The sequence below is a fragment of the Chelonoidis abingdonii genome, chromosome 5 (genome assembly GCF_003597395.2).
Source record: "Chelonoidis abingdonii isolate Lonesome George chromosome 5, CheloAbing_2.0, whole genome shotgun sequence".
NCBI classification, from domain to species: domain Eukaryota; kingdom Metazoa; phylum Chordata; order Testudines; family Testudinidae; genus Chelonoidis; species Chelonoidis abingdonii.
Window position 1 is genome coordinate 36,782,945 of NC_133773.1, and position 25,879 is coordinate 36,808,823.

The following is a 25,879-nucleotide window of genomic DNA, read 5'->3' on the forward strand; positions in this document are numbered from 1 at the left end:
TATAGTAAATGTGAAAAGCTTCCTGTCCGGTTACTAAGCACCGGAATCAAGAGACCCCACTCTATTTGAGGTAAGATTAAGGCTTTTTCAACATTAGAAGAATGGTATTGTAAAACATGTTAATTTCTGTAATAGTCCCAGTGTACATAACAAGCTGAATGATGAATACATACTGTATCTCTTCTTATGCTGCCAACTGTCATTTTAAATATATATATTGTCAAATTTTGCCACTAACAATGGCATGATATTCTTAAACTTTTCTCCCCCTATATAGCATAGTCATGGGAGACATGAGTTTCAGAAAAATTCTGGTCAAAAAAACTTACTCTGAGAGACCAAGAGACATTAACCCAAGGAACAGTGAAGTCTAAAACTAGTGGGACGCATGGACATAAATAAAAATTAGATATATCACACACAACCTCCATCATAACAGTGTACAAAAATATCGGCCTGTAGCTGTACTGTTATCCAGGAATACCTTAGTGCTTTACATCAGCTACCATGACGCTCCTGCGTAAAGTTCCTCACATCTTCCTTAACTGTATTTGGGAGCTTTCTGTGAGTACAGGCGTGACACTGTGGATAAATATCGGGATTGTTTGCCTGTAGATTGATCAGCCTGGTTTGTGCTGTTAGAGTTGCTGGGCCACCACCTTGCCAGGTTGCCTGCCGCAGGTAGGCTACACACGTGCCGTAGCCCTGATTCTGGCACCTGAGGCAGGCTATAGGGTGCTGCGCGGGGTCACTACCCTCTGAGGCACCTGGCTGCGGGGGGGGGGTGCTCGCTGTGTCTACAAGAGGAGACCGGCTGAGCAGCACGTTCCCGCCCCTCTGACGCCGCGGCCAGCCACTCCCAAGTTTCCTCCACCCCCAGCCCCGGAGCGAGCCGCCCGCCCGCGAAGACCCAACGGCATTGGCGCAGGCCGATGACGTCAGACGGGCGACGCGGTTCCGGCAGGTGCCTGAGTCGCGGGCGCCGCCGCTGAGGGGGCTTTGGAAGTGTCGTGGTGGTGCTGGCCGTTGGGGGTGGGAGCTGCCGCGCGTCGGTAAGTGCGGTGCGGAGTTAGCGCTGCCGTGAGCCGCCTGCGTTGAGCCTCGGGACGGGACTCCCCCATCACGAGTCATCAGCCCTGGGAGCCGGGGCCGCGCGCTCTCCGCAGCCGGGTGCGGGGGCTCCCGGGGGCTCCGTGGTCCCCGCGGTTGGAAGAACAGCGACTGTCCCTAGTCAGGTTGCAGGCGAGGCCTGTACCCTGGCGCTGCGGCGCGCTCCTGGGGCTCAGCTGCCCCGGCACCAGGGCTCAGGCGTAAATCCGAAACAGCTGGGGGCGCTGGTACCCCACGTCCTGCGGCAGGAGCGTCTGTCTGGCTCTGGCTCGCCGCTGCATTGAGCAGACAGCGCCCTTTCCAGAGCCAACCAGAGAAGATTTTCTGTCTTCTTAAAATCTCTCTCCCCCCCAGGTCTCTTAAAATCAAACTTATGTCTGAATTAATTTGAACTACTGTTATTATAATTAATCTCTAACATTACTATAACGGAAAGGGTAGCGAAACGTGCTGTACTTTGTTCTGTTTTACTTTGTGCCTTTCAGGGTACTGTGTTATGCATGGTAGTTAATTTAACTCTTTCCCCTATACAGTTGGTCTGGGATAGCTCCCTATTTGTCTGCAGCATTTACGCAGCAACAGGGTAGGTAGGGGAAAAGAAAAGCACTTAAAAATAGGATAATGTGATTGGAAAACCAACAAATTATGAGACTTCCAACCAAGAACTATATGCAACTACATATAATTCTTTAAAAAAAAAAAATGAAGGGGTGAAACTGTTTATTGAAAGTGATAGCTTTGGGAAATTTGCAACAAACAGGTTGTCTAAACAGCATGGAACTTTATTTAAAAACAAACATCTGAGCCATGCTTTCAGAATTCTGTCCTCCTGGTATTCTTTCTCCAGCACATACATTTGGGGATCATTTTGAACTCAATTTTGACTTGAGTAGTCGCAGAATTTAAATGAGTCTAGTCATAACGCAGCATAGGCTGTCCCCTTCTGGGTTTAAAATAAACCATTAAACAGGTGGTATGCTATCTGTAGCTAAGAGGTGATTTTCTAGAAAAGTATTGAATACTACAGTTACATTTGTTACTGCTTGCTCTTGTGCATTAGTTGCTTGTTGAGGCACAGACCAAGGCTTAGAGTGGGGGGAAAAGCTTGTCTACAGTTCTTGTTTGTTTCTCTTCCTCCCTCTTCCCCTCCATTTACATTTGGTTTAAAGTGATACTAATCTAAATTAGACCTCTTGTGCTATTTCTGAACTATTATTTCTTCTGTTTCTTGCAGAAACAGTCTTGAGGGGGAAAAAAAGACTTACTCTACAAATTCAAGCTTCTTTAGACAAGATCCACTAAAGCCATTGGAAAGCAAATGTCATCGGAAATGCCAGCAGAAAATCTGTTACCCACAGATGTTCCCGATGTGGAAGAAAAGATTAATTCAAATGAAAATCAAGTCAAGAAAGGGGAGCCAGGATCAGACAAGACAGAGAGCATTGGAGTTATGTCAAAGAGGCAAATGAAGAAGCTAATGAAGCAGAAACAATGGGAAGAGCAAAGAGATTTACGCAGGTGTGATTTGAATTGTCTCCTATGTTGCTGATTCCAATCCAGTATTTAATTTTAATGATTATATATGTGAACAGAATGTGTACATAAACTTCATACACAGCAAAAAAGAGAATTAAAGCCAGTGTTGGTTCAAATGCTGGGCTTCTCTATAAGAGCATTAGGGAGAACTTATTTTAGATCAATGTCCTCCTCAATGGTCTGTGATTAGCTACTGTTTCTTAGCAGATTGAGGATGTCAGGAGGGCAAACTTGCAAATACTTTGCACTAATTGGTCAAAATGGTTGTTGCTGAGCAACGAGAAGTATTATTTCTACTTTATGAACTGGCAGAGTGCGCTGCCCCGTATTACTGCCAGCCCCAGTAGCCTGATGAGAGAGACTAAAACCAGGAATCAGTGAGAGTCTCCTCTTTTTGATAATACGGGATGCTGTCACAATCAGATTGGCTCATCTTTTAGGATGATATGATGGTAGGAATTTATTTTGGGATAAGAAAGGGATATTAAAGCATGGGCTCTTCTAGGTCAAGCTGAACCATGGTGATACCCCAATTGGCACCTTCCCAAGACAGTAGCTATTCAGAATGAACTTTTTGAGCCTCAGTTTCCTGCCTTGATCTTAGGCTGACTCTTCCCATCTCTCACACTGTAGCATACTTCCTTAGCCACTGAAAAGATACCTGTTAGAATCTGGAGTATAAAATGTATTGTTTCACTGAGACCCCTAACTGGCCCTTTTGTTCATAGTGGTTGTTACTAGTATGTGACCTGATCCAAGTCCCACTGAAATGGATGGGATTCTTTCCGGCGATGTTAGTTAGCTCTGGATCAGATACATAGTGTTATAGGTTTTCTCACTATTCTACCAACAGAGAAAGATGAGCGTTGGGTTGTTTCTGAACTTGTCTCCATCGCTACAATACTACCCAAGAATCTGGGGCAGCCTCACACTATCTCTTATTTGAACTTTTCAATAAAGCATATGTACAGACCTGGCAATCGTTATTTTTTTAACTTTTTTTATATTGTTTTAGGCAGAGACGAAAAGAGAAACGCCAGAAAAGAAAACTGGAGCGTCAGTATCAGTTGGAATCTAACAATGAAGGGAGTGACAGGAAGCGTATACGTAGGGATGTTGTTCCTAGTACTCTTCGCCTTATTATAGACTGCAGTTTTGACAACTTGATGGTATTAAAGGTAAATTAAATTTTGCTATTGGAAGCAAATGGATTCTCTGATACTAATATGGCATGATCTGAAAATGGAAGAATTTATGGTCAGATGAAAATGAAATAATCGTTCTTGGTGCATGAGGGATAGCTTATATGTTAGCTTCTTAAATTTGTCAGATTTCAAAAGATTACCTGTATGTAAACTTGCTAAAAATAGCAGTCGTCTTTCTGGAGATCTGTTCTTGAAAATTGATTCTATTCTGGAATAGAAAGTAGAACCTTGTCCCTGATATCAGCCATTAAATGCTCTTGTGCTCCGAGAGCACTCTGCTGGAGGGTACGGCAGAGGTCTTTCGTCTCCCTGATCCCCTTTCCCGTTCCGGGTATGTTTGAGGCCTCCTAGCAGAGTTAGTGAGAACACATGGGATACTGTGTGTGCAATATTATGGTGATACTCAGCTCTGATTCAGTCACCTCAGAGCTGGATGGTCCAGTAGAGCAAGTAATCTAGAGTTTTAATGAAACGTCAGGATAGATGAAGTTGAACTGGCTTCTAGGTAATAAAGAAAAGATTGGAGTGATTTTGGTGGGTAGGGGTACGGAATAGGGAGAATAAGAATGTAACCACACACCCCCCCTCCCCCCGTACTCTAAGGAAGTTTTTTCACCATTTGTAAGCCAGGTACCATCCAGAGCCATCCCTAGGATATGGCAAATCGGGGCAACTGCCCCGGGACCTGCGCTTTGGCAGACTTTTCGCCTCGTGAGGAGGCGGAGGAGCCCACCTACCAACCTCCCTTTTCCCCCCAGCACCTCCTGCTCACCTGTGGGCCCTGCCAATCACCACCTCCCAGCGCCTACCACTGGTTTGGCATCTGGGGGTGCGGGGGGGGGCAAGGGTGCAGTGCACTTGGGAGAGGGGCAAAACTGGGTGGGGAAGAGGCGGGGCAGGGTTGGGCCGTGGGGGAAGGAGTGGAGTGCGGGTGGGTTCTGGGGGGAGCACCCCCCTGGCAGACGGGCACAGAGTTTCTATGTCCCTGGCCCTGCACCCCTATAGGGACGGCCCTGGTGCCATCTTAGTTTTACTGTACTTGTTAACTAAACAACCGCTACAGCCAAAAAGACATTTTTTTCATCTATATCTGGCTAGAAGAGTGTACTCTTTTCTTTTTTTGATGCAAGCCTTTCTACTATCACCTATGTCTCTATTATTGTAGCGCTTAGGAGCCCTTGTCCTGGACCAGGATCCTATTGTGGTAGGTGCTGTACAAATACAAACCCCAAAGACGGTCTCTGCCCTGAAGATTTTCAAGTCTGAGAAATACGTCAAAACTAGACCACTGTATTGCACTCTGTGTGAGGCTGCATGCTGAAACACTCAAACTAGCACAGAATACACTGGCAGCTAGAGTGTAATATAGGGAGCATATAACACTAGTACTCAGTGGCACTATTTCCAGTAGGTTTCTGGGTAGAGTTCAAAGTGATTTTCTGACCCTATTTGAAGTCCTAAATGGGTTGGAACCCAGGTGCCTGAGGCTTTTCTCTTTATGCCCTACTGTCACAACTGAGATCAGAGGAGCTCCTCTGAGATACAGGAGAAGGAGCTGCTGGTAGGGCATTTTCCATAAAAGTTTCTTGACTCTAGAATGCACTTCCGTCTTTTGTGTGCAAATACCATAGCTTTTCTCAGGTGTTTATGAAGGCTGAGGGGTTAGAGGTGGAGGGTCTGGAGACTTTGATTGTTTCAGGGTACGGCTGGTTAGAGACAGGCCATTGTGTGTTTTTGTTTTGTTTTTTATCTGTCCTTTGCTGAATAATCTAAACATTTTGTTTTTATGTAACTGAAATAAAAACACAGTATTGATGAACTTCATATCCATGACTTGTTTGAAATAAAAAAAAAGAAAGTATAATTTGCATGAGATGTTTTGTGTGGGTGGGAAAGGGTGTTTTTATAATTAAAATATGCATGATTATAAAAACAACAAGGAGTCTGGATTCCTTGTTGTTGTTTTTGTGGATACAGACTAACACGGCTACCCTCGATACATGATGATAAAGGAATCTATTCTATTCCTGGAAGTAGTTACACATACTACTATTGAGTTACAGATTGTGTATTATTCAGTCATTCATTGACTCATAATTACATAGAACAATGTGAATCAAATCACAATTTGCGTAATAGTGGTTAAATATGTACTCTATGGGAGATGCATATATTTGTGTTTGTGTGTACATGATTCCCTCACAGCTGTCATTCTCCTTTTCTCTCGAAGGGTCTAATGCCGTCCCACTCAGGGCTCTATTTTGCTGGTTAAAAGCTTCCTTTCTCTCTCTCTAGCTTCTGACTGAGTCTTGGTAAAGCATTTTTGTGGTGATCTGTCTGAAGGACTGTATAAAAACAAATTGTGTTATATACAGGATGTCAAGAAGCTTCACAAGCAAATTCAGAGATGTTATGCAGAAAACCGTAAAGCATTACATCCTGTACAGGTATGTTAAAACAGCTGTCTATATTTGAGCACTGGCCATGCTTACTGATGGACGGAGCATGCAGAAGAGCAATCCTTGCCCAAAAGAGAGTACAGTTTTAGTAAAATGAAAAAAACAACAACTTAGTTTAATCATATTTCTGTCATTACTCTATTAAAGGAATGCTAACACTACCTTCCTGATAGTGAGCACCATAAAAATACCTACATAGATAAAAAGGCATGTGAATGCCAATATAAAAGCTGCTAGTCCAAAATACCTTTTGGATGTCCACTTTTCTTTCTGCAGCACATAAGGCAAAAAATGCTTAGTCCTTAACCGTTTTGTACTGTCCATTCAGAAATGTTCTTAGTGCCAGATTCCTTTAGTAAATAATGAAAGTGAGTTTTAGTTAACACTTCAGAAAAAAAGCTTGTCTGATAAAGCATGCGTGGAGACAAATCTTGAATTTGGATATTGTACACTTTTTTTTTTTTGTTGGTATCCCCAAGTTTTACTTGACCAGCCATGGAGGCCAGTTGAAGAACAACATGAATGAAAATGACAAAGGATGGGTCAACTGGAAGGTAATGACAGATAATTAAGCAATTCTGTGACTCAGAAATTTCCCAGGAAAAATACTATCTTAATATTCATTCAAGGATAGCTACAGTTACTTTGGCTTGTATCTTTTCCATGTACTGTATTTTGTCAAGGCATCAAAAAAGTGGTATTAGTTTATCTCTTAATGACTTCAGTTTTGAATGAATTTAGTGTTCATATGAGTGACTGCCCTGACTTAAGGTTAGCTTTGTATCTGTAGGCATTTCTTCAGTTAATATTACTGATGCATCTCTGTTCTGATTTGTAATGTTCCCACTCCTTGATTCTTGCTATTCGTGACTTTTTATCTCTGATTGTATTGACTAACCATAAGCTAAATACATCTGTTATGCCTTGATTTAGACTAGATTCTGGTTTCCAGAGGTGAAGTGTTAGTGAGCTGACCCATATTATCTTGCCTGGCTCCAGAAAAAGACACCAGTACTGTCAAGAATGGCACATTCAGCAAGACTGCTGACATACTGGGTTTCTTGTAACTCCTTTTCTTTAATAATGTTCCCACACTATTTTTAATTGTTTGCATGAGGGAATCATTGCCTAGGAGGAGGTCAGAGTTCCTTGCTCAGTTCTATCAAATGTTATGTGACCTTGAGCAAATCTCTTTGGGTACATCTATGCTGCACTAAACACCTGTGGCTGGCCTGTTAGTGTAGGGCTATACAATGATTTTAAATAATATAGGATCTACATGTATGTCTGTCTTACCTAGAGGCTGGGTGGCCCTGACTTCTTCAGATACCCCCAGTGGGTGTCTGTCTAGTCTGTTGGTTCTGATTCGCCCACACAACTACTGCCTCTCTTGAGAGTGATCATTTTTAAATCCTGTGATAGGAAAGCAACTACGTACAGATCTAACAACACTTGAGTGTTTGTAGAGAAGTGGCATACCTTGAGCTATTCTTTCCTTCCTGCTTGATTTTTCTTAGAACACCTTTTAACTAAACCAATATATTCATACAATAACTTGGTCAACAAACTATATTAATAAATTATAGAGCAGTTCCATCACCCAAGTCCTGGTGACTGCTTTTAAAAAGCAGTAGCAGAAATCTTTCTTGCCAAGCAATAGTTGAGCATTTATCCTGGCTTCCCTTTCGAAAAAAGATCTTGGAAGTGATTTAGGTCCACAGGGACTTTCTACAGGGAGTCACAAGGGTTTGGCCTCTTCTGAGAGTCCAGAGGAATTGCAGAAGGCGTTAAACTTTTCACAAGCCACTGCTTCTGAGAGCTGTGCTGGGAACTGTGGGATAGGTACTGAGAAAGCAGGACAATGGATATGGGACAAAACTGTATTTGACTAGGCATGGACGGTGTTAAAGTTAGACTCAGGACTCAGTTTGTCAGACCACTCTGTTTTATTAGCACAGCGCTCTGCTAATAACACCCAGATAATGTGAGCACCATGCAAGACACAAACTATGTTGTTTATACAGATAAAAGGGCGAGAACTTAACAAGATAACAAAGGAAGCAGAATCTAATAAGATATGCATGCCTAGCCCAGGTAAACTTATTTCCTTACTATTACCCATCTTCTGTTAATGTTTAGCCATTAGCACCATTGTTTATGCCTAATGTTTCTTTTCCTGGCACCTGTGTTTCAAAATTTCTTATTTCTGCTTAAAGGTACATAAAACATTTCTTTAATCCATTCTTATTTTTACAATATAATTCATTCTACTTTCACAATCCCTCCTTTTGGTCAAGCTTTCACCATGACCAACATTTTACTGGGTTCCACATATTAGCCGTCCTTTTATCTCTTTGTTCATCAGCGATATTCAAAATCATCATATTAGCACTCTGTTCTGGGGCAGTCACCTGCGTGGCATGCCTTGTACAATTTTGGATACAACAGGAGACTGACTGAAAACATACAAAAATTATTAGGATTCCAAACAGGATAGTCAGGGCTCCCTGAAACAACCAGTTTCTTATGCCAGAGAAATTGAACAGGTTATTTAGCCACTTCCATAAAGAACTTGGCTCTTTATGGGGAAGATATGCGATTTGTTCTAAGTGGCTAGCACGATCTGTTCCTCATTGGTGGTGTTTTCCAATGAGAGCACAGTACCCTCCTTTGGCCGCTAGCACTACGTTCAATGCCTGAGGTTTTGGAGGGCATCTGTTGGATTGCCCCTGTTTCTTTGGCCAGGGCTTCTAAACTTTCTCCAACTTTATTTGCCATTATTTTAACTACTGCTTGTAACCTCAGGAGCCTTTTGCATGGTGTATTACTCCCCCAAGTGGGATAAAGGAACTGCCAATAGTCTCTTTGCAGGTGTCATTGCTGTTCCATATGTGTTAAACGGACGAGGTCCTCCAGTGAGGTCTGAGGAATTGAGTGGGATAACCAGACAGGAACATCAGCTTGAGAATGGGCTGGGATGTGGCTGCAGACCTAGCATTTAGAAATATTAGGGGTCTGAGCTATCCACACTTGCTGCTGGATAAAAGAATTGTCATTGTGGATTCCCCAGACCTTAAGACACCAGCAGCTGAGGAACAGGCGCCACCAGAGGTAACTGTTGGAGGCAGGGCCCTTCTGGTTCTGACAAACCTCAACTGAGGGAACCGCAGTCACATGGTTTTATGTCCACCAGGCAGCAGACGCTAGGCTCACTACTGCTGCTTCTTGGGCCTTGCTTTAGGTCGTCGTCTGCTTCTGGCAACCCTTACGAGAGCGTAGATTGTAAGGTATTGCAGGCTGTTCTCTATGTCTTCTTCTGGAGTCAAAATTGACTCTGCGTGGTCCTGAGGTGATGATTGGTTTGCTGGGGGTGGTGCATTCTTACACTGTGAACCAAAATCTGGGTGCTTGTATGAAAAGCCCCAAGCTTATTACCAGCTTGGATCTGATCTCGCTGCCACCAGCCAGGAATTTCCAGGGCCTGACTCCCTCTCTGGTCTCCCCAAACCTTCTCTGGGGGACCCCAAGCTCAGAAACCCTGAGTCTCACACCAAAGGGAAAACAAACCTCCTCCCCCCTTCTCCTCTTTATCTCATCCCCAGCTCCCCCTCCCTGGGTTATCCTGGGCGATACTGTACTTAAACTCCTTGAATGCAAAACAGAGAGGGCAATTTACCTTCCCCCCTCCTTCTTCCCCTGAGGCTATGCATTCAAACCTAGTCAAGCTAACACAAAGAGATTTCCCCCTCCCTTCGTTCCTTAGCCTTAACCAGAGAAAAAAACCTCAAACAGGTTTTAAAAAGAAAGCTTTATATAAAAAGAAAGAAAAAGACATAAAAATATCTTCTGTATCAAGGTGACAATTATACAGAGTCAATTGCTTAAAAGAAAAAATATGAATAAACAGCCTTATTCAAAAAGAGATACAATTTAAACATTCCAGCACACACACATGTAAATACAAAACAAAACATATAAAAAGCCTATTGTTTTGCTACCTTTGTACTTACAACTGGGAAACTGAAGATGAGAAGCTTACAGATAGAAAAAGATCCCCTCTCATAGCTGAGAGCCAGACAAAGACAAAGAACCAAAAAAATTCCCTCCCTGAGCTTTGAAAAATCCAGTTTTCCTGATTGGTCCTCCTCTTACATATCCCCCTTTTGACACTAAGATTATTAATCGCCAGTGTTTCTTGTATTTATTTAGTGGAAGAGAAGAACATCTTTTTGGTATTTGGGCCTAATGTAAAGAGCTTTGCATCATTTGTTTTCAGGTTAGCACATTTCAAAAATTCAATGGGTGGGAGAATTTAAAACCAAAACAATTAGGGGTAGTAACATTTCCCTTTTTGTTGTGACTCAGAGCATCTGAGTCTTGGGTTCCCAGAAAATATGTTAGACCAGATGAGCCAAAACACTGTTATTTTTCTGCATGGTGGCAATTCTTAACATCAGATCTAAAGCTGTGTAATTATTAAATTTTTCCTTTTCCTTTTTTTTTTTTTTTTTTTTTTTTAAAGGAACTATATTCCTTTTTACCTTTAACAGATGATTGGTAACTGTTTGCTATTTAATGCCAAGACTGATAAGAGAACTCAGCTAAATCAGTGCTTACAGTAAGCTGAGACTTTTTGTTGTTGTTGTTGTGGCAAATAGTAAATGTTATTACTGGTAAACACAGTACTTAAATTACATTTACATTTGTCTTCTAGTGGGTTGCTAACACTTTTATCCTTTTAAAACACTTTTTCCCCCAAGAATTAACACATACACATAGCCCATTATACAGTACTTTGGTTTCATAATTCATTTTATCCCACATACAGGATTCTAGTGAAATGTCTTTACTGCAGGGCTTTGGACCAACAGGCATGGATAAGCATACCCACTTTTGAGGAGTCCACTTGGTACAACCTCTAGTGTCCAATAGTTTCCCTTCCTCCCCAGCTCACTGGCTTGAGGTCTGGGGTAGCCAGAAGGATCCCAAGTGTAATCTGGGGAGTGGGCTAACTTTCCATGTCTTTGCTTCCAGAGCCTGTTGGTGTGCGATTTTTAACAACAATTTCTTCACTTAACGAATTTTGTCTCACCGTACTGGAGACATGCTGCATCCATGTATATTGATAGGTACTAAACAGTTATCTTTTTCTTTGCTTTAACAGATGTATCAAAACCTTAATAGTCTCTGATATTACCCAAAACATCTTATGTTCTAAATATCTGCATTTCAGTACATTCCATAGCTATCTCAGTATGGTGTTTTTAGTTTTTTTTTTAACCTTCATTTGTTTTTGTAATAGGTTGTTCTGTAGCTAGTATTAGCTTTTTCTGAAAGACAAAAATAACATTTTTCTACCCCTTTTGGAGTAGCATTGATTATTGCTTAAAGATTCTGTTCTTTTACAAATAGCCATGCTGATTGCAGGCAAAACAAAGGAATTACCCCCATATTTTCCTGTGTTTTTTTTGTTCTATAGGCAGGCCAGGTCTTAATGGCTTCTCCTTTTAAAGGTTATGGGGAAATTTATCCCACTGTTTAGTGAGGTGGTGTACCTTAGTTTTCTCTCTTATATAGCAGACCAAGTTTATAATGTTTTTCCTGCTGTGTTAAGCTTTAAGTTTATGCACAGGTAATAGCTGAGAAACATCAGGTATGTTTCTTATTTGCTGCTTCTTTTGTGCTGGCAGTTCTCACCTTTCTTTATCAGTTAGGTAATTTGTATCAACACAGGCTTGGCTTTTTGGATTTAAAGCCATCAGCAGAGCTCAGAGACTCTGTCTTAACAAACAGATCTGAAAAAGAAAACACAGCGTATTGTGGCTCTTTTTGGAGCCCTAATAGAATTTTAATTTAGCAACATGTTTCATTTGCATTCTTTTACCCCTTTTTACAATATACATTGCACATGTCCTAGGGAAAATGCACATTCCTTCTATACTATAACTTTAAAAAAAAATTAGCCATATCAATTTTTACATAAGATGTAACTGTTTGTTTTTTGTTCTTACAGAGTTTTTATGTACCCTTATCAAAGTGACAGTCTGATTACACAGAGCCATTTTAAGACTCGGTGTTTTTAACATCGTTTCTTTTTGTTTTGTGCACCTCACCTCTGCTGTTGCTTCAGAGGGGCACTGTTAATTTTTTTTATTCTTTCACTACAGCTCTTATCTTCTATTGTTACCAAAAAAAACAACCAAACAAACACAGACTCCAGAATCTCTCCCTATTCTCCTGATTTTGACTGCCCTATTGCAGCCATGACTTGGTTTTTATTTAAAAACATTTTAAATTTTATAAAGAATCAAGTTACCCCTTAAGGGTTAAATGCTAAATCCCAAAGCCAAACAACACTACTTACTGTGTCTTGCAAAAAAGGTCTGTCAGTTTTGCAACTTTGAATTAAAGAGTCAAATGAATTTTTAGTGGCATTAAAAACAAAAACAAAACCAATTTATCTCACACCTACAAAACAGGAGTTTTACAAACCAGATGTGTGGTTTAGATTCTTAGAACTTTACATATTTTCACAGACAAATAGATACATACACATTTTCTTTTCCTTAACATTCCTTTACACTGCTTTGTTTTTACATAGCTGCTATTTGTTTTTACATAGCTGGATTATTTGGACCTTTAGGACATTCTTGATGACTGGAAAATGATTAAATCAGATAGGGCCCATTTTTCTGGAAAAGGGCCCATTTTCCTTTCAGAATGGCTGCAAAGAAACCAAGAATTCTCTCTCTTTAACATGGTCCTTTTTAACATTTTCACAAAGTTTAACTGCTTAATTCTCTCCAGCCTCTGTAGAGTTAACTTTTCACTCTCTTTCCTTAAATCACTTGTTTATCTCCCAAAATGACACCTTTATCACCTCAGATTTCACCATTTTAAGTATTGTTCCAGGGTTCATGCCTGCACTTACTTACTGCTTTCTTACTCCTGACACTATTCCCTTAGGGCTTTCAACCTGTTTTTCAGTTTCTTTATCTGTTGCTTGCCTGCTTGTCTGGGCCCGATCCTGCTTTTTTCCAATGAACCATTTTGTGAGTGCTATTGTGGTCATTTCACAATTTTGAAAGAAATGTTCAAGGAAAGGGACCAGGAAGGGTGGGGGCTAGTTGAGGAGCCCACCCTCCTTGCTGAATTGGTAGTGGAACACTAAAGAATCAGTTTTTGAGGCAGACAACAAAGGGGAACAGAACAAGGGGCTTTTTGTCCTTTTTACAATGAGATGGGAGTATGAAGGGGTTGGATCGATCCGGGGTTTGGAGAACGGGGTAAAGGGGAGCGCTCGGTCTGGTGGTGGGAGAGGAGGCTTTTAATAAAGCTTTTAACTTATTATTTGAATAATTGAGAGAGGCAAGTTTTGATTTTGTCCACCTACGATTTGCCTCTTCCCACCACTGCATGAAACAATTAACCTCTCCTTTAGCCAATTTAGTTTTAGGTTGGCCGAGTTTGTCCTTTAAGACATCCACTCGGTCTTTTGTTCCAAGATTTTAACAGTGGCCACTGAGTTTTGGGATCCCCCTGAGTTAGCCTAGACCATTTTTCCAGAAATTTACAGGAGTCCAGACCCTTCTTACAGGAGTCCGAACCCATCCTAAATACATAAAATGAGCTGGCGTTCGTTTAGGGAACTGTCCTGACTTAGATGTCTGGTTATCCATACAGGAGAACTTCACACACCAATCACACAAGAAGGAAATTTGGGTTCTTCAGATCGATGCCCGATGCAACACACAAAAGGAGCCCACAGGCTACTGCCTGAATCGCCCTTGCTTTCACACCAAGGGTTTTACCCAAAGTGCGGTGCGGCTGCGATTGTGCAGATTCCACTCACTCAGACCGCGGGGACAGAAACCCCTTGGTCAGCTGATCCCCGGATGGAGACGGCACCCAGACTCAAACACTCCACAGGAAGACGGATAGACACAGAGACAGGACAGTCCTCAGTCCGGACAAAACACAGAAATAATTACCTGACCAGACTTCTGATGTCAAATCCCGGGATCCCTACCAGAACAGAGTGGGAACCAACAGATTCGACGGCATAGACTTCATTGTGGTCGTGCACCCTTCTGTTCTGGTGGAGGTCCGCTCGGGCCAAATGCCCAGGTGCCGGCTGCCGCGGTTGTCCTACAAAAATGGTCAGGAATCACACAGCCCAGTGAAGACGGTTGCCATCTCGGTGGAACCTCCAAATTGTCAAAGTTAGACTCAGGACTCACAGTTTGTCAGACCACTCTGTTTTATTAGCACAGCGCTCTGCTAATGCACCCAGATAATGTGAGCACCATGCAAGACACAAACTATCTTATTTATACAAATAAAAGGGCGAGAACTTAACAAGATAACAACAAAGGAAGCAGAATCTGATAAGTTTACCTGGGCTAGGCATGCATATCTTATTTCCTTACTAACTATTACCGATCTTCTGTTAATGTTTCGCCATTAGCCATTGTTTATGCCTCATGTTTCTTTTCCTGGCACCTGTATTTCAACATTTCTTATTTCTACTTAAAGGTACATATAAATTTCTTTAGTCCATTCTTATTTTTACAATATAATTCATTTTACTTTCACTACAGCATGGTCACCGGCTCCATGGGTACTTCTGTTGATGTTTAGCCTGGCCAGGCATTATTCAATAGTGTAAGTAACCTTTGAATTCTTTGTATCTCAAAGGATATTCATATTTCATCAGAGCATTATAATGAGCTAATGAAGAAGGAAGACCTCGTGTATCTTACATCAGACTCCCCTGATGTGCTGAATGAACTAGAAGAGACTAAAGCCTATGTAATTGGAGGTCTGGTGGATCACAATCACCACAAGGTAGATGGATACTACATTCTTTAAAGCTGCTCTTTCAGCATCTAAGTTAGTGTTCTTACTGAACACATGCAAATCAGCAAAAATGGCTACTTTTTAAATATTATATTGGTTGATTTTGTGCAGTAAAACTCTTAAGAACCAAAAGTGGAGGTGGTTGTATGTAGTGACTTTTTGTAGTTCGTGTCATTAAAAAAATTGGAGGATAAATTGGCAAATGATTTGTCAGAACAAAGCAGATTGAACTACTGTTAAAGCCAGAGAGCTAAATGGGGCTCTGTTGGCCTGCAGAATGTAGTCACTGCAGTACCAATTTCTTAATTTTTCATAAGTGTTAAAGGAATACTAGAATTTAAAATAACAAACCAAAAACACTACACTTTTTTTTTTTTTTAAACAGCTCAGGTAACCTTGAGTTTTCGTATTTGCTAAACAAGATACAATTCTGAAAAATTTGTATTCATTCTTAGTGTTCAACACACATACTACCTTAAAACACTGTACTTCACACTTTGTCTTGAGTTGCAACAGTATAACACTGCTTGCAAAACCCCTGCCTGAAAACAGTAATTATCTTACTCGTTTTGTCTTTCTTTCCTAGTGGTAGAAAGCTCATTGTATTGTACAGTCTTATCAGAAATAGTGATTCTTGGTTAACTTTTTGGGGGGTTGTCTTTGCTGCAGGGCATTACTTACAAAAAGGCACTAGAACAGGGAATTGGTCATGCACAGCTTCCACTTGGAAATTTTGTGAAAATGAACAGCCGGAAAGTATTGGCAGTTAATCATGGTAAGTCACGAGTTTGCAAAATAAAAATGAAAATGTGCAGAATGTGTCAGCAATATCAAATTTATATGAATCTTCACAAGTACATCAGAGCATAAAGACCTAATTCTTATTTCAGTAGTGGCTGGGTGCCTTTAATCTTTATAAAAGTGAGATTTTTTCCAGTTGTGCCTGAGTGACTTAGGAGCTTAAGTCCCATTGAGTTATCCTATGGAAAACATGGCACTCTGGAAATACTACCCACGGTGGCTAAATTTCCTCCTTGAAAACGGTTCAAGGACCAGAATATTAGGATTTACCATTGTGTTTCTATTCCCTTTAAAAGATAAATGCAAGAGATGAAAAACTGGCCCTGTTTCACAGTTTTGGTGTGCATTGATTATGGGGTGGATAGTTGCACAATTTATTCAACTGGCTTTTAGCAATGTTCTGTTTTTTCTCCCCGATTCTCTTGCATTGGCATTCAGCAAGATCCCAGAATGTATGTACTTGGTTTTCAGCGTCTGATAGGTTGAGGTATACAACCACACTCTCTACCTAATCTATCTTTCTTTTTTAAAAAAAAGCCCTAGTACTTTCAGTTTTGACAACTGGGACCTTTAAGTGATTAGTTAGATTTAAATATAAGCATATGCAATATGGTTGCTGCTCAACTTTTTTTTTTCTTTTCTTTTTTTAAATTTGGTTTTACTATTTTATGTCTTTATTTTTCACCATTTGAATTTCTTCTACCATCTCTATTTTATTGAAAATGGCCTTTTATTGTTGTTGCTAAAAGTATTTATTATCTTAAATATTATCAAATGTTGATGTGTGCAATGGCATGCTCATCCAGTCTCAGAATTACCAGTAGATGTACATCATAAATTTAGCAGAGAATCAGCTATAACTTTGCTTACTTAAGCTTAATCATTAACCTAGTGACTTAAGTATTACCAAAACGCGCATATTGGAAGCATTTCACACACACACACACACACACACAGCTGTAGCTTTAAATATTGTATCACAAGGTAGAGAACAGGGTTCCACATATTATCCATTTAAAACTGCAGGATATTAACTGGGGCCATTTTAGTAGTTCTCCTGCAACAGTCATATACTGACCTCTAGTATCATTTCTGGATGCCATCTTCTAGGCTGAGAGTCAGATCACAGTTCTGTTTCTGACTCTTCTGCTGATCCACTATGTGTTTTTGGGCAAGTCTCTTAGCCTCTCTGAATCTATCTGTAAAATGGGATTTTTTATGTTTATCTGCCATTGTAAAGCATTTTGAGAACGATAATTGAAAAGCACTAAACATGTAAAGTACTTCTATTAAAATCCCATGTTAATGCAATATCCCTGTTGAGGACTTTAGGCACAAAAGACAGAAAATTCAAAAATAAGGTGCCTTTAACTATTGTAATTCAATCCCTTGTACATATTATAACCTTAATATTATTCTGTCCAATTTCAATAGGAATACTTTCATGCGAAGTACAACTTGTCATGAATAAGGATGGCAAAATTGGGCCAACAGAGCCCCATTTAGCTCTCTGCCTTGGACTTGCTGGGAATGCTTCAGGCCTGCCTCTTCCTGTCCCTGCTCCACTCCAGACCTACCTCTTCCCACCCCACCTCCTCCCCGGAGCATGCCACATCCCTCCCTTCCCTCCAAAGTTCTAAGCGCCGCCAAACAGCTTAGGACTTTTTGGGGAGGGAGGAGGAGGAGCAAAGACGCAGCACTTCCGCGCTTCTGCCCCTCCCTTCCAGAAAGTACAAAGTGCTGGGAGGGAGGAGGAGGAGCAGAGAAGCCCCACGTCTCCACTCCTCCCCCCTCCCCCAGAAAGTCCTAAGTACCGCCAAACAGCTGTTTGGTGGTGGGGGAAGCACTGGGAGGGAGAGGGAGGAGGCGGAGAAGTGGAACTTGTACAATGCTCCCTTGTAAAGTCACTGCTCTTCCACAGAATCTTACAAGCAGGCAGCGAAACGATGTTATAAGGGAGCATTGCACAACTTTAAACGCACATGTTCCCTAATTGAGCAGGGACATAACATTGGAACAAGGTTAAGCAGGACAACGTTAAATGAGGAATTACTGTACTGGAAAATGTTGTTTAAAATTCCCCTCCACCTCTGAACATTCTTTCTAGTTCTGGCTGCTATATTGAGACCACTCTCTCTATCAAGACTGTGAGCTCAGAACTGCTAGCTTGGATTCTGAGTCCTCAGCATTAGGCAGAGAGGTTAAGCAACTTTCCTCCATTTCCCTATCTGTAAAATGTAGATATTTATTTGTCTGTTCGGAGGATCATTGTGAGGATCTAAGTGATTATAAAGCACTAAGAAGATTAAGCATACTACATAGAGTAATTATAAAATATTATAACAAGGCAGGTCAAATTTAGGGTGTACGTTAACTTAACTTGTCCTTTTATTTAAAAACAAATACAACTAAATCAGCGTGGCACAAGTGTAACATGTCAGAGTGCGGTGGGTAGGAGGAAGAGATGACGACTTTTTTGTTTGGGTAATTTATCTTTTCATCACCATTCTTTAGCATAGTAAAAGGAAGCAAGTACATTTTGTGCCTGGGTTGAGTATATCATCCGTTACTTTGTACGGCTGTTCTAAATAATTTTCAAAACATACTTATTTGGGGGGCAGAGGGAAAGCTCATACAAGAACAAGAACTGACTGCTGCAGCAGTACTGGATTTTCTGTTTAATCCAAAGGGCTTTATTTTGCATTGTTGAGGGAAGAGGTGTATGATCTTTGAAACAGCTGGCTTACGTTTTTAAACGTGTGTTCTTTAAGAATTAGTCTCTGTTCCTGTCAGAAATTTTAATTGCTTCGCTATTGAAGAGCTGATGGTCTCTCTTGGTTGCAGTGTTTGAGATAATCCTCTCTTATCTGGAGAAGAGAAACTGGAAGGAAGCATTTTTCAGTGTCTTGCCACCACGGAAAGGGGCCAGTCCTCTGGGCGAAGCCAATGATTCCTCCAAATGTGAGCTGCATGAAAAAGAGGCTGGTGAAGATAATAGCTCGGACAGCGACTAGGCAACTGTGGAAGAGGGCAGGAATGAAAAGTGCATGTGGCACAAAGGATAGAAATAAGACATGAGTTAGATGAAACCTCAGAGAACAATCTATCTCACTAGTGGTATTTGTTTAAGTGGCTACACTTGGAAAGAAGTGGTAAAGATGAATGTTATTTTTACCTTGAAAATACTTCATTTTTGGAGCTTTTTATAAAGTACATTAATGGCAAATGCAGAACTTATTTTGTTATGGAAGCTAATATTTATTTTCTTTTAAAATATTTTATTTGATACATACAGAGGGGTTTTATTTTATTTTCCTGAAGCTTGTGATGAAACCTAATAATTAATGTGTTCGTAACTGTCCCTGCTTTGTGCATGTACCCTTGATATTTTATTATTCTTCCCTACTCATCCCTATCTTATATTATGTCTTAAAAGCAATGAGTGTCAAAGGTTAATGAATTTGAAAGCTCCTTCCGGCATTGCCTGTTGCAAAGTGTGTATAACTTCTCACCATCAGTGGGGGTTTTTTCTGAGCAAAGACGGTCTTATGGTCTCTGAAAAAAAACATTGGGAGCCAGGAACTCTGCTTTGGACACTTTAAAACATAATTTTTTTAAAAACATCATCTGTCACAGCAGATCTGCCTATAGAATGAGTATCCTACTTCTCTGGCAGGGTTGTGAATATTTAAAAAAAAAAAAAAAAAAAAGTTAGTCGTCTTGCCTCCTGAACTTTAAGCTTTCTGTTTTAACTAAATTTTTAAAATAGCCATTTCAGAACTCCTAAAGCAGGTCAGAAGACAGCCTTGGGGGCAAGAGGTGTCTTTTTACACCTGTGAGGCCATTCTCTCATCCCTTTCTGTGGGGGCTATCCAGAAGGTAGCCAGTTGTAGTGTAGCTTTTGGAATGTGGACAAGTACCTACCGAGAGCAAGTCCACAATCATCAATAGACTCCCAAAGAGCATTTGGATGATAGCAGCTTCTGGGCACTTGTGACATGGGCTGGTTTTGAACAGAGGACATAGATGTGACTGGCTCTGTATCCAGCTCCAATCCTCCTTCCACTGTCACCACTTTCAGACTGGGAATTGAACTGGAATATGTGTAGATGTGCATGTGGCCTATAGTTTTACGGGGTTGGCAACAAGCAAATTATGATTGGACATGTTCAGTGTGATCATTTTTGTGCTTTCTTTTTTTAATATAAATTAATTTTGAGAACTCATTAGGCAGCCATCTGATAAACTACAGTGAAGATTCATCTGCCTTAGGTCGTTGGCAACAGTTTGTTGCTCAAATGAAATGCTGTGATGGGTTTATTGTGTAGATATGCCACAGAGAAATATGTTACATTTTGTCTCTGAACCTGGAGAAACTTTTGGACAAAAGCATTGTTTTGTTTGAAGAGCCAAAGAAATGTACAGCATAAACAAAGTAAAGCGCTTGCCAGTACCAGTTTCCTTTGTTAACAAACAAATGTGTAAAATAGCCAAGGTACAAGTGTACATTTTACAGCTGAGGTATTGCATACTGCTGCACGTAGTATTCATTAAATCTGATCTAAGCATTTGACGTTTCAGTTAAGATTTTCTAATTCTGCCACGTGTCTTGTTTCCTTCTCAGACTTGAGCACATGAAAACTAAATGCTACAATTTATTCATGTGCAATTAATTCCACAACTCTCAAAGGTAGTTCTTCTGCATTGTTGTATTGACCAGACCTTTTTTTTTGCTATGGTGGACGTGAATGTTTTTTACAACAAAATATATTCTCTTCACTTGTGTGATTTACATATTAAGGAAGAATTCATTTTTTTTAACCCAAAGAAGCTCTGAAATGGACACTTTTTACAACATCTTCTGCAGATAACTTTGAAATATATTCATGTCTTTGTTTCAACATATTACATACTATTTAAAACAATTTCTTTCTTACGTTTTCCTTTCTACTGTATGTTAGCCACTGCCTCTCTCATTTGGCTTCTGCCTCAAGTTTTTTGTTTTTTTTGTTTTTTTTGTTTTTTTCATTTGCACTAACATATCACCATGTCTTACTGTGTCAAATATAATGATTTGAAAGTGGTTATAGAGTGCTCTTTACTATTTTTAAAATAAAGAGTTGCATAATATGAAAATCAGTCGTTTGCAAGTAAGAGACTCTCTTGATCAATGAAATAGAGCAACACAAAATGAAACATTCAGGACTTCTGTCATGGGCAAAGTGATTCATTTTGGAGAGGAGATGTGACTCACTTAAAACTTTCTACTAACTTCAAATTTGCACGGTTTAAGACAAGCAACATCATTTTTCAGCTCAGTTGGCAAATGTAAGGCACCAAGGTCCATACATAAGCCAGATCAGTTTAACTTGATTCATTTCTCTCTCTTCTAATGCATCGTCTTCTCCTTTGTCAGTGTTTTAAACGACATGCACTTTGGGGCAGGGACATCTTAGTTTTATATCTTTTCCAAGGCTGAGTATATTGTTGTTGATAAACCATAAGCAATATCAATTGAGCTGTGCAATCCTGATGCCGCTCTGAGGCAATATCCAGAGTGATGACAAAAGGTAATCAGTCTTTTTCCCCCCCTTGTCCAGATATTTAGGTGGTGTTTATCACAGGACACTATATCTCCCACATTCATTTTGACATCAAGTTTAACTTTAATTCACTGTTTATAGTCAACTTAATAGTATTCAACATTATTCCTACTTATTTGTTATTCTTTTATCTGCTTGCCTCTTAACTGCTTATTGAAATTACTTTGAACTTCTACCCAGCCAGCAGAGCTCTGTGCTCACTTTTACAAAGAGTGAAGCTCTTGAAAACTTGTCCTTTAGTAAGGACTGTAAAGGGCATATAACTCATCGCTATTTGTTTATTGTGCATCGCAAAGATTGTACACTTACTAAATCAGCCCAGTCTCCAATAACATGGGAATAGCTTCCAAGAGCAGTGGAGTATAAATACTCTAAGGAGTATTGGAGTGCAACCTGAGCACTTCATGAAGTGTTTAAAAATGCTTGAGGTGGACTGTTTTAAACTAGTGTAGCAAAATTCTCAATTACTGAGGGACCATCTCCACTCACTGATATATTTTGCTTTCCACAACCAAGTCTCTGTACAACTTTTCATGAGTGATGTAGCTGAGTATTTGGATTCTAGTAACTATATTGTTAGCTTTTTTTACCTAAAGCTGGGTTATTGCTGATTACGTACTCCATGTATCATATGACTTTTTAAAACAAACTTTGTATTTGTGGATAATCTAAGCACTATACTTAGATGTACAGACACTCTTTTCTTAATCTATGTATTACATAATTTCTTTAGCTTTAATCAAATTTTAAAATTGAGCCTTTTCAACCAGATAGGATCCTGCAGACTCAGCTGTTAGTGTCAGGGACAGTGATAGTTTGAAGATAGGCTATCTCATTTTATTATAGTAGGATGAAATGTGACTACCTCACAAGAATAGTCTTATGGGAGTGTCCATCATTGCTACGTACTGTCTTTTTGAAGGGAAGCCAAGTAACTAAAAGAGCAGGTGCTCAAGGGCATGGAGTGAAAAGAGGACATGCACACTTTCTTTAGCTTAAGAAAATTTCATCATGAAGCATTTTTATTAGGATCAGTCATTAATTGGATTAAGTACAATGGGTTGTCACTAATACGTTAAAGGACTCTTTGACCTGTTAAATACATTTATTGAAGCACTTAAGCCACATTGTGAGTGTACATACCTTGCAACTTATCTTCAATGAGAGATATTGGGGGGCGGGGGGCAGACTAGCTTTGTGTACTCATGCAAATAAGTGCAGACGGTATTGGGGGGGGGAAAATTAGGAAATGTTGTTGATTGTAGTTGTCTTTGTAAACCAATACACATCTCACTCTAATATATTTGCTCAATAACCTACCAGGATCACAAGCAGCTTCATAGGACAGTTAAGCATGCTATTGAAAGGACACATTAGTATTGTTGCCATCAATTGTTCAGTAATGACTCTCTCATATTCTGTTAGCAGGGACGCAGCTCCACCGCTTTGCCCCAGGGCCCCTGAATCCTCTGGGTGGCCCTGTCTGTTAGATTAGGCTTGTTCTACTGTTCTTCAAACTGACTTTGTATTATTTACTTTAAAGAACAAAGGTAAGTAATGAAATAAAATATCAACTCAACCAAGAGATTTCAATTGTTTTCCTTGCATCCTTAACTTCCCCTGTTGTCCTTTACTCTTGGAGCAACAACAGCAATTGCTTACATGGAAAATTAGTATAATTTTAAAATATTTCAAATTGTTTCCTTTCTTTTCAATGTGACTTAGGTGCAAACAAGTAGTGATAGCATCATGTAACCATTCTGTTGTTTTTGTTAACCAGGGAACCGCAGACCAAAGGTTGAGAACCTCTGCCTAGATCTTTTAGTGAACCGAAAACAGAGGTGTGACTTCTCTTATCCAAACATGCCCAAAAGGGTGGGTTAAGGTAGGGTTTCAATAAATGGTTCCAGTTTTAAATAGGCTGCGCTTGCCACCATTTCTGTGATCTTGGGTTTACTGAGTTGGGACTTTTTGTCCTCCCTTTCTTTCCCCTCATTCCCCTTCCCCCCCATGCACCCCCTAGTGTTAAATACATGACACTTCTCAGCTATTATGAGAGGAATCAATCTAGATAAGTGCTTACTCTTTTTGCAGAAAGCATGTCATTCTGTCTGTAGTCATGCTTTTTCTAGTGAGCTAGGATTGAAAATTTAGGGTCAGTTTTTTAAAAACTGGTGCGTGATTTGTACCTTGCAAAACATACATGTGCCCATGTATCTCTATAATTACATGAACAGTTGGCATATCCACACACAATGTATCCATTTGTGGGCCTGAGTCCTGTGCACAAATGTCTGTATACATGCACATACTTGTTAGGGGGCAAGTCAGCTGCCAAGCTTTGAAATTTGTTGCCTTAGGTTTTTTGATCAAGTTGCGACCCTCTCTTATGGTGCCATACACTATACTCTAGAATGCAGAGAAAAAGATTAGTTCTGTGGTTACAACTCCACCCACAGCTATAAGTTGTAATCAAGGTGTAATATAGTACTGCCCAGTTGCCATACAGTGCATCATTTCAGAGAGGCTAGAAAGCATAACAGCAGTGGATACTCTTCACTTAATGTTCCAAGTTAATAGCAAATTTAGGTTTCCTTAAAGATGAAATGCCTGTGTTAAGAGTCTTGCAGGGTAGATGAAACATCTTTTATTTACAGTTCTCTTACCCTTACTTGTATAGGCATTTTGAATGAAATATCCAAAAGTTTCTGGAGAAGTCATTCTGTATGTACTCTTCAGTGGTGTTTGATGAAACACTTACGGACTAAATGAAATTAACACAAGTTTTTGTTTTTAAAGGGGAAGCCAACATTAGGATGTTTGTAATTATTGCTGCTAATAGTACATATGGTAATACTTGAAGGGAACAGTTGTGCTGTTTCAGAAGCTTTAAAGAGGAAGTTATTCTCTGGCAGTAAGATGTCTCTGATCAGTGGGTAACTTGCTGTAGCGGAGGTGAGGCTTCTGTCGGAGCGCTAAGGAAAAACTGTGGCTCCTTCCTCTGTGTACGTTTTCAGAAATTGGGATTGTAAGTCTCTCCCCTCTTGTGGACAAATGACCATCTCTCTCCCTTTCTGGAAAAGATTTTTGAACAATAAAGCTTTATACCACATTAAGCTTAGGCTTTGTTTTTCAATGTTTGTTTGGCTTTTAACATGCGTTTCTGGTAGTAGTATGAAAATAGTAGCATGGAGGATCTCCAGCTGCATGACTCTTTGAGAAGAGAAAATTGTTGGTCTCTGAGAAATTACAAAATTCCTTCCCTGGTTTCCCTTCTCATCCTTCCCATATAAAGTCTCCACCCACAGGTATTATAAACTATGTACTTTCACTCACTATAGAATGCTAGTAGTACTTTTGAACCAGTGTAAATAGTGTACCCCCCTTTTTGGGTGAGGGGTCAAACTCACTATATCCTGGTGTGCTAATGCAGGTTACTGCTAGCACAGGCTCATGATCATGTAAGCAACTCAGACTGCCACTTTCTTGTAGAAGGGGTAGTCTCCTTATTGAGACTGTTGGGGTTTGTTGTTTTTTTTTTGACAGGTGCTGATTTGTTAACCTTTACTGCACTCCAGATGTATAACACCTGGAAGGTGGTGATCTGAGGGAGGTGAAACTGTCTGGGTAGGGGCTGTAAATGTGTCTTTGGTAGCTGAGGGAGACTGACTAGGAAAGCATGTTTTATTTAGAGAACAACGGAAATGTGGTGGTTGATGGTGCAAGGCAAGGTGGAATCCAAAAGCTAGTTGACAGGAAGAGTTTGGGCACATTCTGAGGAATAGCAGGAGGTTTTTACTGTGTGGAGGAAGAAATCAGGAGAATTTACAGAAAGGTCAAATCTAGTGGTGGTTGAAGTAAGATTGTCAGCAGCTGCAAATAAGTATAGTTTGCACTGCTTTGTTAATAAGGTGCAGTCACTGGGGAAAGGTATACATGAATGCTCTTCCTAAAGAGGCTGAATCAGTGGTGGTAATAAGGGGATTCTCAGAAATCTAACTCCCAATTAACTTGACATACTGCAGTATTTTTCATACTGCCATTGAATTCTCTTCATCCCAGTGTAAAAATAAACTCTAAACTGTTTAAAATTTTAAAGGATCTTACATACAAAACCTCAGAGTGCAATATGTCTACACTATGGCATTGAATACATTTCTAGCTGTATAGTGTCTTAGAATTTCCATCACCTACCTTGTTCCATTCCTTTGCTTGCTTCTGATGCTTTACTTGAAGGCCTGAATAGAACGTGGAGAGCTTATAAAGCCATACAAAAAGAAACAGCAGGCATTTTGTGTGAGCTACT

At 40.2% G+C, this 25,879-nt stretch overlaps 1 protein-coding gene across 3 annotated transcripts; it reads left to right on the top strand.

Annotated features, from left to right (window-relative positions):
- Nucleotides 1-934: 934 nt before the first annotated feature.
- TRMT10A (tRNA methyltransferase 10A) lies at nt 935-23,152 on the top strand. 3 transcript variants are annotated; one of them, XM_032763019.2, is made up of 8 exons: nt 935-1,052; nt 2,345-2,628; nt 3,662-3,824; nt 6,227-6,298; nt 6,790-6,864; nt 15,008-15,157; nt 15,839-15,944; nt 18,815-23,152. In XM_032763019.2, the coding sequence occupies exons 2-8, from the start codon at nt 2,429-2,431 to the stop codon at nt 18,982-18,984; spliced, it is 936 nt and encodes a 311-aa protein (XP_032618910.1). In that variant the 5' UTR covers nt 935-1,052; nt 2,345-2,428; the 3' UTR covers nt 18,985-23,152. The 3 variants fall into 3 exon arrangements, with proteins under 3 accessions (XP_032618910.1, XP_032618912.1, XP_032618911.1); XM_032763020.2 differs by lacking the exon at nt 935-1,052 and adding an exon at nt 1,288-1,310; XM_032763021.2 differs by lacking the exons at nt 6,227-6,298; nt 6,790-6,864.
- The last annotated feature ends 2,727 nt before the right edge of the window (nt 23,153-25,879 follow it).